General features: G+C 34.8%; 2 protein-coding genes across 3 annotated transcripts; one reads left to right on the top strand and one right to left on the bottom strand.

Annotated features, from left to right (window-relative positions):
* The first annotated feature begins 170 nt into the window (after positions 1 to 170).
* On the top strand, positions 171 to 1,751 carry LOC108335450 (AT-hook motif nuclear-localized protein 26). The gene has a single exon (XM_017571471.2). The coding sequence runs from the start codon at positions 494 to 496 to the stop codon at positions 1,394 to 1,396; it is 903 nt and encodes a 300-aa protein (XP_017426960.1). The 5' UTR covers positions 171 to 493; the 3' UTR covers positions 1,397 to 1,751.
* A 4,005-nt stretch (positions 1,752 to 5,756) lies between these two features.
* LOC108335911 (kinesin-like protein KIN-UA) lies at positions 5,757 to 15,161 on the bottom strand. 2 transcript variants are annotated; one of them, XM_017572117.2, is made up of 19 exons: positions 14,679 to 15,161; positions 14,236 to 14,336; positions 13,989 to 14,111; positions 13,396 to 13,581; positions 13,085 to 13,306; positions 12,827 to 12,983; positions 12,238 to 12,387; positions 11,614 to 11,702; positions 11,183 to 11,386; positions 10,845 to 10,958; positions 10,298 to 10,429; positions 10,063 to 10,194; positions 9,167 to 9,311; positions 8,955 to 9,047; positions 8,385 to 8,510; positions 8,155 to 8,280; positions 7,276 to 7,428; positions 6,254 to 6,382; positions 5,757 to 6,165 (listed from the first exon to the last, which is right to left on the bottom strand). In XM_017572117.2, exons 1-19 carry the CDS (start codon positions 14,803 to 14,805, stop codon positions 6,008 to 6,010), a joined length of 2,667 nt encoding a protein of 888 aa, XP_017427606.1. In that variant the 5' UTR covers positions 14,806 to 15,161; the 3' UTR covers positions 5,757 to 6,007. The 2 variants fall into 2 exon arrangements, with proteins under 2 accessions (XP_017427606.1, XP_017427607.1); XM_017572118.2 differs by having other exon boundaries at positions 7,285 to 7,428; positions 14,679 to 15,154.
* Between the last annotated feature and the right edge of the window lie 247 nt (positions 15,162 to 15,408).

Below are 15,408 nucleotides of genomic sequence, written 5' to 3'. Positions count from 1 at the left end.
TCAAATATACAATTTTAAAAATAAATATGGATTATTGTAGAATAAGATGATTCTCCATATATAAAATAAAAAATTAAACATAAGTGTAATGCATAGGTGGGGACCAATCACCGTCCATAAGTTAAAACTTTAACCCAAACTTTTCATTTATTTTCTGAATCTAACCCTAACCCAACATTACACAGCATTTGCTTCTTCTTCTTCTTTCTGCTTCCTTTTCTTTCTTTTTCTTCCTCAATCTCAATCTTGCAGACCAACTTCAATTTCCATGCTCTCCAATTTCAATCTCTCCCTCTATCTTCTCTTCCTGTATCTAAATTAACTTCCATCAAAACAAGCCTGTAACCTCGCTGCTACTTTCAAATTTCATATATTGGAATTCAGCAATTCAAATCACTTTCTGCTCCTCATACGTACCCACTCATCAGGTTGAGATATTCATCGCTGCATATATAGAAAGATAGAAATAAAAAGATAGAAGAAAGGAGAAGCAATGGATCCTATAACATCACACGCCCATTCTCTTTCACCTCCTTTCCACGCAGCAAGAGATCTCCACCTGCACCACCAACACCAGTTTCACTCCTTACAACAAAACACCGAAGACGAGCAAAGCAGAAGCAACGGAGGCCTAAACATGGCTCACAAAAGAGAACGCGAAGAAAACAACACCACCAACAGCAATAACAGTGATGGAAAAGAAGGAGGAGCTGGCGGCTCCGGCGAAACCGAGATGTCAAGAAGACCTCGCGGAAGACCCGCCGGATCCAAGAACAAGCCCAAACCCCCCATCATCATCACGCGCGACAGCGCCAACGCTCTCAAAACGCACGTCATGGAAGTCGCCGACGGCTGCGACATCGTCGAGAGCGTCTCCACATTCGCACGCCGCCGCCAGAGAGGCGTTTGCATCATGAGCGGCACCGGAACCGTCACCAATGTCACCCTACGCCAACCCGCTTCTTCCGGCGCCATCGTCACGCTCCACGGCAGGTTCGAGATCTTGTCCCTCGCCGGATCCTTCCTCCCACCTCCGGCGCCGCCCGCCGCTACCGGTTTGACGATATATCTGGCTGGAGGACAAGGGCAGGTAGTAGGAGGAAGCGTGGTTGGCGCCCTAATTGCTTCGGGGCCTGTGGTTATCATGTCAGCTTCGTTCAGCAACGCTGCGTATGAGAGACTTCCGTTGGAAGAAGAAGACCCTTCGATGCCGCTTCAGGGAGGTTCGATTGGGTCACCAGGCGGCGGCAACGGCGGGGTGGGTCAAGCGCAGACACCTCAGCCGCTTCTGGGGGATTCAACTGCTCCTCTTTTTCACGGCTTTAATCCGAATCTTCTGAATTCCGTTCAGATGCCTTCGGAAACGTTCTGGGCAACGGGTCGCTCTCCTTACTGACATGTAACAGTAACAGTAACAGTGTGGATGGTTGGTGTAAGTGAAACGCTATCTATCAATCGCTGTGTCTGGTTAATTTCCTTGATTAATGCCTTTTGTTTTTAGCTTTTTTGGGTGGGTCGGGTACGTACGTAGCAAGAGATTCACCAAACTGTCGTGTTACCAAAAGCTAGGGAATAGTGATCCTAAGTTGAACCAACGTGCCATTCTGGTTCCATTCGCTTCTTTCGTAGTATTTGTCTGTCATTTCGATTATTACTTAGGTATATGTTCACGTGTATTTGAGACTGTAATTAAATTCATGGATGGATGCATCATCATTGCCTACTTTTATTCTATTTATGAAAAAACAAAACGGTGAATCAATTTACTTCTATCTATCATCCACTTCCACCGGAAAAGTAGTACAAGTTCGTGTTACTTAAAGAAGAGAACCACCGCAAACCACAATAAAGAAGAGAACGACGTAGAACACGAAGATATTCTGGACCAATTATCGAGTTCTAGTTCTACTGCATGTTGTGTCTTCAATCGAAGACTCACATTTGCAGTTGTTATTCATTGAATCATTGCAATATTCCTCGTTTTCCTGTGGTGGTTCTTATATCAGCGCAGCATGAAGCAGGTTTAGCAACCAAAAACAATGGTTTTGGGTATCTCGCATTTCCGAACTCAAGGTAACGGTCCTTCTGTTCTTTTCAGTTTCATGCTTTTGTTAATTTATGTTAACACATATATATGCATTATACTGTGGTGGATTTAGTGAATACTGATAGTGATTTCTTGTGGAAGCACTTGATCAAAGAGCAAATGCATAATATCTTAGTTAAGTTATTCAAATTCTAATTAAATAGTTAGACTTTAATATCCATTAAAAACTAAAGAAAATGTTGTGACTGTCTTGTTTGAGAAATATAGTACTCTTCTTCCAATGAAAAAATAATAAGTGCTAATTAATTACCATTCTTACAATATCTCTCATTTATATTATTCTAGGAAATTTTAGAATTATTTATCGTTAATTTCTTTTAGTGATTTTGATGTACCTTGTGCATGATGCTTTCGTATATCATAAATGTTTTTTCGTTGTAAATTTGCTTATATAAAAAATTTCCTTAGGCTGTTATAATGCTCATGCACATACAACATAAGAGAAAGAGAAAAAGATTATTATATTGATGCTTTTTTATGTTAGAGGCTATGGTACATAGTATATAGTTAGTAGTAGTAGAAGATAAGATGAAAGTTTGGCAACTAGATTGACACATGCAATGTCTGATGATAGCTGTTTTTCGAGGCATTCGGGCATATTTTCATTAACCAAGACAACGTTATATATATAACATGTCTCCCTCACACCCTCTTTGTCTCTCTCCTATTCTAAAGATCATGTTAAACCTTCACTCACACCTTTCTTAACTCATCACAAGGCTCAACTCAAATCAAACAAGTTCAAATTCTATTAAGAATAATAGATATACATGTTAATTTTACTATTAAATATGATTTAAGTTTTTAAGCTTACACCTAAAATTAGAGTTTATTTTTGTTCAAAATGTTAATATTTTTAATTTTTAAATTTTAGAAATAATTAACTTTTTTATTTATTAAACAACATTTTATATTAACATTTGAACTAAAATATGTTAAATAATATAAATAATTTAAACATAAAACTAAATCGTCTCTTGATAAACCAAAAAAATTTTAATGCAATGAAGTTAGAAAGATTATACCTATTACTTAAAAAAAAATACAAATTTTAATTTTAAATTAAATTTTAGAAACTAAAAATATTTTCAACCCTTAATTTTATTTATTTGTTATATACTTTTTTCTTTATATATCTTTTTATCACATTATATCAATATACCAATTTTATTCTATATATATATATATATATATATATATATATTAAGTGTTAGATCAATATTTCTAATGTAAATAAATTGTTTTTGAAATTACATTCCATGCACCTAAACTGACTTCTCTACTTTAGAAGAGGCTGGCATGTCTAATCTAAACCAATTATTTGTCCTTGTTGAGTTGTGTTGCTCCTCTTCTGGTCTACATCCAAAATCATACCCATGCTTCACTCTTTCTACTCCTCTTAATCACCTTTTTCTCTTTAAGGAAAGAAACACGTAAACCTTTTTCTTTTAGGGCTGTTTTCTTAGTTATTTTAGGACATTGTTTTTATTTGTTGAGAGGTGCCTTCCTCTCTCTTTATTTGTGCATAAATAGAAAAAAGAAAAATAAGATACAAATATTATTTTTTTAAGCATTTGTTAAAAGAAGTATACAAGAAGGGAACTTACGAGAATGTATTTTTCTTTTGAATTGACACTGAGGGAATGATACATTTTTTATATTTTAATTTCTTTAAAAAGTAACCAATGAAAATATATGTATTAATTTCTTTTATAATAAAAAATAATAAAATTATTATTATTATACAATTAAATATATATAATTTTCATAACTGTAAATAATTTGTATTTATTTTGTAGGTAGTTTTATAATTAAAAAATAATTAAGTTTAAAAAAGATTCAATTTTAAAAATTTAAAGGATAAAATTGATAAAATAATCATTTTAATTTTAAAATCTTTTTAATGAATAAAATTGAAAAATAAATGTAAACAGATACAAAAAGAAAAATTCTTTTTATATATAGATATATGGATATAGATAAATAATTTTATTTAAAGAATAAAATGACAGGAGTAAAAATAATGCGCTTTTGAATGAGTGGTAAAAAAACTAGTCGATTATAAATATAACTTTATTTGTAATGATTGACATTATATTTAAACAAAATAAATTAATTATTAGAAATAAAATAAGTTACTATATTGGAATTATAAATTCTAAAATTTTATTTATCATTCCAAAATGATCTCCTTTAATGAGATTGTAATGGTTTATTAAAACTAAAATTATAAATTTTCATCACAGTTCACATTGTCGAATATAATTAAACAGTAAAATTGATAAATTTGTATCTATTACAGAAGTAAGTGCCTAGGTATCAGAATTCATCTATAGTGATCTATTAATTATTGCATTCCTAACTACTAAATAGGTGCTAACCATGTTGAGGTGCCAATCAACTAGTTGTTCTTAATGGAGACAAAAAAAAGAAAAGAAACTGTGTCTGACTTTGATTTTTCCTTCTTCTTTCTTTCTATCAATAACTATTTTAAAACTTGTGATAAACTCAAAGGAAAAGAAATTAATAAAAAATAATAACAACTACGTGAAATCAGGCTCACTTTCCGCATTAGATTGATCAAATATGCATATCACGGGCCTTGAGTTTCTTTTTTTCTGATTCTTTTTTCACTGCATAGTGATGGAGGGATGCACATACATGGCTGCATAAAATAAGCATGGTTTTTCACGTAAAAATATCATGTAAAGACAAAATAATGTGCACGGAACCAAGTTCTGCATATCATAGGTTATAGCAAGCAATTAATTTGAAAACGATGTTTCCTTTAAAATGGGTTGCTTTTTGTTCTGATTGGTAATTTTTCTCCCAACATTGACCGTAATGTTATAATTATTATAACTTATACTAAGGTTAAGTACCAGCTGTCAGAGTAGACATGCTATTGTTGCACTTCACAGTACCTGTTAAGATGTTAGTCTATCATTACCAACTAAAAGACTAACAATAGACAATCAGCTCAGGTTATAGTGAGGATAGCCAGCGTTATACTTTGATCTTTGCCCATTTTATTTCGATCGTAATATTATGCCTGCATAATTAAATTTTGGCAGGACCAATCAAATTTAGATGCAAACTCTTATATATAGTAAATAAATATCCACTTGAGTTTTTTTCTACTCATTTCAGAAACATTTTTTTATATTTTAATAAATTGGACCTATATAAGGCCTTTTTTTTTCTTTTTATATTATTTTGACCTCCCAATGTATAACAACGCAGATATCGTACAGTTTCTATCAATGAAAGGGATATACAGTTTTGGGAGAATGTCAGATTACAAAAGATCAGAGTATTAAACGAAAATTTGTTAAATGTCAAAGCATGGGGTGTAATTTCCCATAATAATATTGTCTAAAAGACTACTTTTTTCATTATCTTTACAGTCCCATATATATGAGGCGCACATGCCTTTATGTCATACCATCCCAAGTCATTCCAAATTATTAAAGGTGATAACTATATAATACATTGAATTTCACAGCTTGGTAGGGACTCTCGTTATGAAAAAATAAATGTTTACCGGGTCCACTCTCTTAACAAACAGAACTATGTTAAAACAATTCAAATCATCACAATAATAAACTAATGTTCCTATGAATGACAACGAGCTATTGCATAAAAGAAATTCAAAACTGTCACTACCTCTATTTATTTAATATACAAATCAATTTACATCCCAGTCGCTGCACCGGAAACACCACATTGACTTGATTAAATTATGGCCATTCATTCATGGATCAACCACAAAAAAGAACTTACGCTTGTTAAGAATTTCAGCTAGAACACTGAACAAAGCTTTCCTGCCTGAATACTTACAGAGTATTGTTTGTCTTTGGATCTTTCAGCCCACTTTGGTTTACTCTGCAGAATTCTTCATTAATTCACCCGCAAACGCCTCATTTCAGATTGGAAAGTGGGGCTGGAGAGTAGTGTTCGATGTGCAAGAGTCTTTATATCTTCTCTTGAACAGTCACGGGAGATACGAACTAGTTCCCACAATGCACCCCCACTAATCATGTCTCTTGCATTTATTTCTGGAATGCATCAAACAGAGGCTCTTATGGCCGTACCCTAGAGAAAGTTTAGTTTCTAGTTCACAGATAGAGTGTACTCAGTACTTACCATGTTGCGCCAAGTGACAGAGTGCAAGCTCAATATGACGCCTGACTGATGAGGCTTCGTTGTTTGCATTTTGCACAATCCATGGAAGGGCACCATCTTCAATGAGGAAAGATCTTCCACTCTTTGTCCCTATACAATGTGGCAAAAACTTTAAATCAGGCAAGTAATACAAACTCGATGGAGCATTGATTTTGCAACAGTGAAAAGTGAAATGGAAGTAAAGGACGATTTAAAGGGGAGACATCTGTATCATTTTAGTTTGCAGTATGTGTATTATTTATTTACTCTTTCTGTTTTTTATGCATAGATACTGTTAGAGGATTTATTTTAATTTAATTCTATTAAATGATGTAGAGTCAAATTGTTGTGTTATTTTTAAGTTGGGGTGAATTGGATTCAAAACGCTTATAAAGATACTTACAGATTATTTACCGAAAAATTCTCACACCACAGTGAAATCCAAATTCACATCCTTAGATAAGAAATTGATACTTACCAAGTTACCAACTGGACCAACCTTTGTTGCTGGGAGTCAAGTTGTAGCCAAGTCAAATGTTTTAAATATCTACTGATAGTTATTTTTCATTTGCTGTTCAGTTTGTGATCGTGGAATATTTTTAGGACCGTTATTTTAGTGGGTTGTTGTCTGTAAAGGTTGAAAAAGGTTGTGTTCTCAGTGGAATAGATGCAGTCCAACTTTCGTTTTTCTTTTCCTTTTACAGAGAGAAAAAACTCTTTCCTTTCTTGTTCAATTTAACAATTTCCTCATTTTCATAATTTTACAAATTTCCTTATTTCTCTTGTAATTAGGCCAGATTTCTGGTCCAAAATTCCTAATTTAGAATAACTCTCTAACATACATATATTGTGATCAGTATTGTAAAAGTTTGATCATCTGAGATAATACTGTTTTAATATTTCTAGATGGTAACAGAACACCTAATATAGTAATATCTGCTTCCATTTCAATGAACATTTTGATGTTATTATAATACAAATACAAGACCTAGCAAGCTGCTTACATAGGTTACCTTGACTAGATGCTCTTGACTCGCACTTCGCAAAATTTGCTATTCCACGAGCAACTTGAGCATGCACATCAGGATGTCTGCATCTGACCATTCCCAGCAGTGCCTTGATACCACCTTCGCTCCTTAGTTTCGTTTGTAGTTTATCTAGGTCCAGGGACACCAGCAATATAAGCCACGGAAGGTTATTTTGTTTCAAGAGAATCAATTTGATACATGATGCCTAGGACTAGAATTACTACCAGTCTCCACAGATCAATTAACTTAGTAACTCCAGAACAGCCTCATGAAATCCCCCATAAAGTAATTTTATAACATTCTCAAAATAGGCCAGACATATAAGAAGTACTGCGGAGTTAGGGAGAGAGAATATGAGAAGTAGCTAAGGAGAGGGATCTCTCTCGAGGAGTCTGTGACTCTGGAACCCATCCTAAGCATTGTAGAGCACATCTGCTCAATTTCCTACGTTCATTCTAATAATAACATTAGAGTTTATTATCTGATTCTATCAGATTCTAATGATTGAAATACATTTGTTCAACAGATGGCTTCATACATTCATACTCCATTCAAAAACAAGATTATCAACTAACAAAAGGAAAACTTTTACTAGAAGTTACCAACAATGAAGTATGGTTGTATAATTAGGTAGAATAAGCAAACGATTCATTCCATATTTTGTTGTATTACTCATCCAAAAGAGAAAAGATGGAAACATTGAGTAAAGAAGGAGGCTAAACAAATTTGTTGATTGTGATTCCTATCCTAACCTCACCAGATCAGAAGGATCTTTCGTAATTAATGAGCATGAGATCGAATGCAATCACAGACAATTAAACACAATTTAAAAATAGAATAAGATCAGCAGTTTACCATTGCCACAAAGATTAGCAATGGCTCCAGCAACCATTCGAAGGGTTTGAGGATCTTCAGCATTGGCTGCAGTCATTGACAGCAAACTAATGCCCCCTTGGACCATGATAAGTTCTTGGTTGGCTTCTGTTGAGACAGAATAAATGAGCAGAGACCGGGAAAAAGAAAATTAATAAATATAATTATTTCACAAAAATGCTATTTGAAAGGAAAAGGGAACTCAAGTTTACCATTCATTGCCAAATTTGCAATTGCACCTGCAGCAACTCTATGAATGGTCTCATCTTGTGAGCTCTTGAGCAGGTTAAGTAAGGATGTGAGCCCTCCTGCTTCTACAATCTTCCCTTGATTTGTTTCTGCAATATCAAGTTGGACAGATGTTAGGGCAAATGGACCTTACAGTTTGTTCAGAAAAACCTCAAACATTTACAGTAAAAGAAAATTAGAAAAAAAAATGATATGGAGAAGTTTTTTCTTTTCGTTTTTCTTATTTTTCTTCTTCTACAGTTGTACGGAGTTGCTTTCGTCACTTGAATCGGTTCATTAATAAACCAAGCCAAATTTATGATGTGTATCAAAGGAGGAATAAGGAAAATAAGATTTAATATGATGTTGCAGTGATATTTGTTTTTAACAAATATTTCAAAATGCAAAACTTTAACTTTCTCCACAAATCCAGTGTCTCCAAATCAAATAATTTACAGGTCATACCGATTATTTTTTCCCTTTTCTTTTCATTCATTTGCATGACGAGGAATTTCTTCTTAAAAAAAAAAAGAAAAAAAAGCTGGTAAAACAACCTTCAGCAGCTAGATTTGCTACAACTTTCACAGCATGGATTCTCACATCAGCATCTTCAGCTTCAAGCAAAGACAAAATTTTCTGCAATCCCACTGTAAAAATATTTATTTTATCAGGAAGAAATAAATCCAAAATTGATACAACAATCTATTACAAAATGTAAGTCAAATCGTCAAAACACAAGCATATATTATATTCTAATTATTCCTACCTTGCTCAAACAGCTTGGCTATTGAGGGCTTCTCTCCATTTCCTGAAGCTTGTTGTTGTTGTTGCTGCTGCTTAACTTGAGCAGTGAGAGAATTAGGACCACCTGTTTCTTTTTCAAACCCACCTCTGTCAAAGTGTGGCCTTGTCTGTAAGTTAAATGCCAATTAGATCAACCAAATGCGATTCCATCACAGGATCATATATGAAGATTCATGAGCAGTGCACATAATGATAAAAAAAGGCAATGAACAAGAAGGTTGGTTTACTTATATTTGCACCTAATGTTTTTCACCCATAAACCAATTAATAGTCTTCCAACAGTCGAAAATGGACAAAAATCATGACTTGTGACATATGAGGCAACTAACTATTTTAGCTTTCACTGTGGCCCTAAGCTGAGTGCCTGCAGATGCCATTGCCTCCCCTCGGCAAAAGTACGATTTCCAAGAAAAACATTGTCATAGAAAAGGGCAATAAACACTCATTGAAATAGTCATATCAAGATCAAGCCGAGTTGAAGACATAAAACAGTACCGTAATTTAATAATTTCTCTTTGTGCTAACCAAATGAAATTGGCATATTTTAGATCATAGTAGTTGTGCTTCAGTGGCTGGATTTCAAATAAAATCTTGTGAACTAATTTCTTCCTCTTTAAATTTAGGTTTTTTCGGTACAAAAGAAAAAGATGTTGGGAATGATATCAGATATTTCTCTGCGAACCAAAACGAATAAGCATGGAATATAACTGCAAATTGACTAACCAGTTAAATTCAAGAAATTCTTCACATTGAAAAGAAAACAATTAGAGGGAAGCAACATATACTGTAAAAGTGGTTTTCATTTTAGGTAAAAGCCAAATATAACTGAGGCTTTTTTACAGTTTTGATATAGCTTACCTCATCAGCTTCAAGTCTTAACTGCAACAAATGACTTTGTAATATTGCTATTTCTCCTTCAAGTTTCTTTGTTTGATGTTCCTTATCTTCCAACATGTTGTGAAGTTTTAAGATCTCAGACTTTCCTGATGCCTATTACAATAAACACTTTTGTGTAAACTTAATCCAGATACCAACAACGGGAAAAGAAGACATGCAAGAGAAAAATATAAATATTGGAAGCACAAAAGCAAACCTCTGACTTCTTTAGTTCCGCCACTTGACTCTTAAGATTATTTAATTCCCCTTCAGCAGCTTTTCTTAGATGAGTCTCTTTCTGAAGCATTTTTTTCAAATCAGCCAGTTCCTCAAGAGATACTCTGGGAATCTAGGAAAAGATAATTCCAGTGAGTCCCAAAGGTCAATTGACGAAAATCCCCCATTTACTAAGTGGGCAAACTATTTCTTATGGAGCTATTATCAGTTTTCAAATTCACAAATTGCAATTTATTTTTGGATTCAGAGGAATATTTCAAGTCCTTAAATCTATGAGAAAAAACTGCCCTAAGTATCACTCAAGTGAAAAATTCATATCATAAAATCACAGGGAAAAATCATTATATTAACAAGTTTGGCTACAGAAGTTCTTATCCAGATTTTACTTTACATGATACTTTTCCTCCTAGCATATTAGTCCTACTTTTATGTTTTCCTGAGAAGTTGTCCTCTACTACGAAGATCTTAGTAATTCTATCTATTGTGTAATAAGCTTAAGATAAATATAGTATAATAAAAACCACTACCTCTCCACTAGATTTCATATGAAGTTCCTCGTTCTTTCGTTGATTCATTACTAACTGTTCTTCAAGCTTCTTAATTGATTCCATATAGTCCGTCTGATATTTTGATCTGTCCTTCTGAAAAAGGAAAATGAGTATCAGTACATATAACCAGGAAATCATCAACATCAAATCAACCATATATTTTGCCAATATGGGCATATAATATCAAAATACTGGTTATCTGATACTAGGGATTCACTGTACCAGAAACTACATCATTCGTTAAACCATGTTTGAGAAAATCTCATACAAACTGCAATAGTAATAACAGAGATATATAAAGATGATATGGAACCAACCTCCAATAAATCTACGTAGTTCCTTTCAGCATCAGATATTCGTTGTTGCGCTTCAGTGGCTAACCTTTCAACCTCATCTTCAAATGCCTTCTGCTGCCTTTCATGTTCCACAATGAGTTTATCTAATTCTATGTCTAACCTCCTAGATAAGCTTTTGTAATCAAATTCTTCCTTCAACTTTACCATGTTTTCCACCTTCATAGCCTACAAGAGGCACAAATGTCAGCATTTTCAGAATAGTTACAAGGCACCCATTCATTTCTATTCTATGCAATATCCTCAAATATAAATTTGCGCAGGAGAGCTTAAAATTTTTACAGAACAGGAGGTCAAGACAGCCAACAAAAAGAGCACAGGGAACTTCAGCAGCTATAATAATCTTAAGAGTAAGGGAAGAAAATAGAAAGTACACTACTGATTTTGGAACCCACCCTCTGTCCAAACATTATAGTACTGGCAGTCTCTCCCCTATGTCGTGGGGATGGACCAATAGTAATAACTAGTGAAGTTCTTGCTGTACCTGTTAAAACTTTTAGATGTCAGGAAAATAAATGCACAGATGTGGGTCAAAATATTTAAATATGATTGACAACGTTAACAAAATATGGATCTCATAATATCTCTAATATAGAATGGAACAATTTATCTATGAAATTTTTTGACCCAAGATTTCCTCTAATATCCATGGTGCTACAAAAGAGGTGACTTCTGAGAAATGTAAAACAAACCCATTTTAAAGATTTATCTACAGAGTAATACATACAAGCATTAACAGTTTAATTGTCAAACTACTACTGTACCCAAATTGTCCCAAGCTACACCACATGTCCTCTACATGCAAATTGAATATATACCAGAATAATTCTTTAATTATTGGGCCTCATTTTTATCCCACATGCAGAAACATGTGACTGATCCAGGATACCGGTGTGTTTTTACCAGCCACCATCTACTACACAGCATGCCATAATTGAGTACTTGCTGCTATATAGTAATTAGTAATAAAGAAAATAAAAAAAGAGAAAACATGAATACTTATACTCACTGAATCTTACCTCCAAATGAATCACGTAATAATCTAGTAAGCTTTGAGTCACGAAATGGCACATGTGCACTATTCTCTGCAAGTGCGTTAATACACTTCCCCAATGCACTCAAGGACAGATTGATAGATTTAGCTTCTTCTAATGTATGTCCTTCACTTCCTAGTAAGTCAACAAGAAAAGAAACGATGTCACTAAAAGCAGCATAGATGTTGTACCACGCAAAACAATCCTGATTGCATGAATAATAGGTCTCTGACAACTGGTGATTTTACCATGCTTAGTTCTTAAATATGCCGTTGTTTTATTTTGACTACTTGGCCTATTTTCTCTCTAAATTCCAAGCAGAAACAGAACAGAAAACCTTTTCATCTTGGATAATCAATATTTACCTTGAGTGTGAATTACATCCAACAGCACTTTGAATAATTTCATATTGTTTCAAAGCATTTGTGTATATCAACACGTATACAATGTAAAGGAAACAGACGGGAGACACATATGGATTGTTTCCTGAAAGTAAAGCCTCTGGTAATTTGAAGCCACTAAAAGCATATGAGTTTGGCGAGATCACAAAATCCACTTTATTAAATGTACAAACCTGACTTGTCAATTCGCTCTGAACCAGCAAGGTCAACAACAACCAATTTGCCTTTCAGAACAAGAGTTGGCTTTATTGATTTAACCATGTGTGGATGATTGCCATTTTCACTTGAAAGAGCAGCATCTCTTCCTTTCACAGATCTCTTTACATGAACCTATAGGACTAAAGTTATATTCAAACCCCCAACAAAATTAAAAATACAAATATTGAAACGTGAACATGAGCCCCATCAACAAGATATGCAAATTGATTTACCATCAGAATAGCATGACTTCTAGAAGATTCTGTATTCAATTTTGTATTTGCAGCAAAGCGGTGAGCCTCTCCTAACCTTAATAGTTCTACAAAACTCTGCTGGTCTCGAATGTCAACAAGGCTAGCCCCAGGTAATGAAACATCACCGGTTTTGGGATCCTCTACGATGGCTATGTTATCATTAGCAGGGTCAAGCAGATCTTGTATGGTCTCCATGTAAAGCTGAACAATGAAATTAAGAAATATCATACATCAAAGACATTGACACTAAACTAGAATGTTATACCAAAATCCTTTTCACTGCAAATTACCTGCAAATAAGAGACTGAGACTGAATCAGTTTCCAGGGAAATATGTGCAAGAATATCCTCCATGGCCCGCACCATTATTCCACGTGCAGCATTGTCTTCCTCTCCAAGTCGTCCAAGTGTATAAGTCTTACCAGTACCAGTTTGCCCATACGCCATAATTGTCCCATTGTAGCCATCCAGAACACTCTGCAAAAGGTCAAAGTTAGGCATGTAATCCAGGGAAGTTCCACAAAGTGACTCAAATTCATATTTGTTATGATAAACACTCTTTCCCATTTGCCTATGACAAGATACATGCACCAAAATAAATGTAAAGATTGATTCTTGAGGAAATCAATAATGAGGAGCCCAATAAAGTAGGAAAATCCTAAGCAAGAAGTTGCATGGTTAACCCACAACACTTCACTCAAACCAGTTTTTAATTGCGGAATACGAAAATGTACATATTCCGATCAATTATACACAAAGCAAAGCAATTAAATTTCCACCATAGACACTGAAACGACTTGTTCTTGCACCCTCACACATCAATGGACTTGATCATCAAATGACTAGAGAGTTTGAACGCAAACCACTGTTGGATGAATACCCACCTCCACAACAGGCCTGGCCACAACTTCATAAACACGTTTTTGTGAGGAAAATTCGGTTAGCACCTCATCAAACTCATAGGTATCTGCATCCCAATTGTTTTTCCGAAGTTTTAACCTCTTGAGCTGCAAATAAACCAGACAAAGAAGTACGATTTACAATGAAACAGCCGCACAAAGAGACGAACAGCAACGACAACTCAAACAAAAAACAAGATTTAAACTAAGTGACGGAAAATATTTACCATACCTCCGGCTGCAGTTCCACACAATCAGCGAAGTCAGCATCCGCCACCGATTCCTCTGCGTTCCGTGGCCTCAATCTAACAGCCACTCTAACTCTTCCAGGTACTTCACAACAAGCATAATTTGCACGTTGATGTCAGGACCAAACCAAAGTGAGAACAACAACGACAACATTACTTGTAATTAAGCTTCAGTAAACTCTATTGCGTCTGTTCACACAGTCTTTCATGCATTTCTCTTAGCAAATTAACGGATCGGAAAGAATTGTCCTCCAGAAGCAGAAAAACATTCATTCCTAACTAGGAATCGGAACATGTCATGCAATCACGGAAGAAAAGCATAACTGACAATCATCGATCACAAATAGAAAATGCACACAGAATAAAAGAAAAAGGGAAAAACACGAAAGGAAGATCTCAAAGAGAAGCACGGATAGAGAGAGGTCACCAGCAGCGTGGTCCTTGCCGGTGCTATTACGGCGTTGAGCAGGCTTTGACTTGACGTGAGGTTTGAGAGAGGTTCTGTTAGTGTGCGTTCCATTCCTGTGACTGTTACCACCCTGAGAGGTGGCCATTTCTGTTTGAAAATTTCTCAAAGGGTTTGGTATGTGTTGCTCATTAAAGAAACAAAAATATCGTTATTATCGTTCTCTTTCTAGCATTGCACTGCACCGCACTGCTTCAATGGCAAGAGATGTGACTCCCATAATAAATTCTGCCTCTATTTTGACTTCCTATTTGCTCATACGTAGCTGCAGACCGCCATAAAAATTAACAATGCTCCCTGGCCCCATTTTCTCTCTTCCTCCTAATGATCCTCATCATTTCTTTAAAGTACCCATTCGCCCTTCCTCATTTCAAATTAAAGCTCCCTAAACATGGGCAGAATCGGAATAAAACTTAATTTGCTTTTCTTTCATTAGAAAAGGAGTTGTCACCTCACACCCGCAATGAATCTTAAGCCGGCAGCATTCACTTTCTTTCAACTCTCCCAACCGCTCTATTCACTTTCTAATCAAGGATTACTGCTACTACTACTACTATTATTATTATTATTATTATTATTATTATTATTATATCTCTATGTACCACCAATTATCTCCATCGGAATTTCTTATTTCAAATATACTAATGTTCGTCACTTGGTTGCAATAAAAAAAAACTAATGTTACCGTTTT

The sequence above is a fragment of the Vigna angularis genome, chromosome 10 (genome assembly GCF_016808095.1).
Source record: "Vigna angularis cultivar LongXiaoDou No.4 chromosome 10, ASM1680809v1, whole genome shotgun sequence".
Classification (NCBI taxonomy): domain Eukaryota; kingdom Viridiplantae; phylum Streptophyta; class Magnoliopsida; order Fabales; family Fabaceae; genus Vigna; species Vigna angularis.
This window is presented reverse-complemented; position numbering and strand designations above follow the sequence as displayed.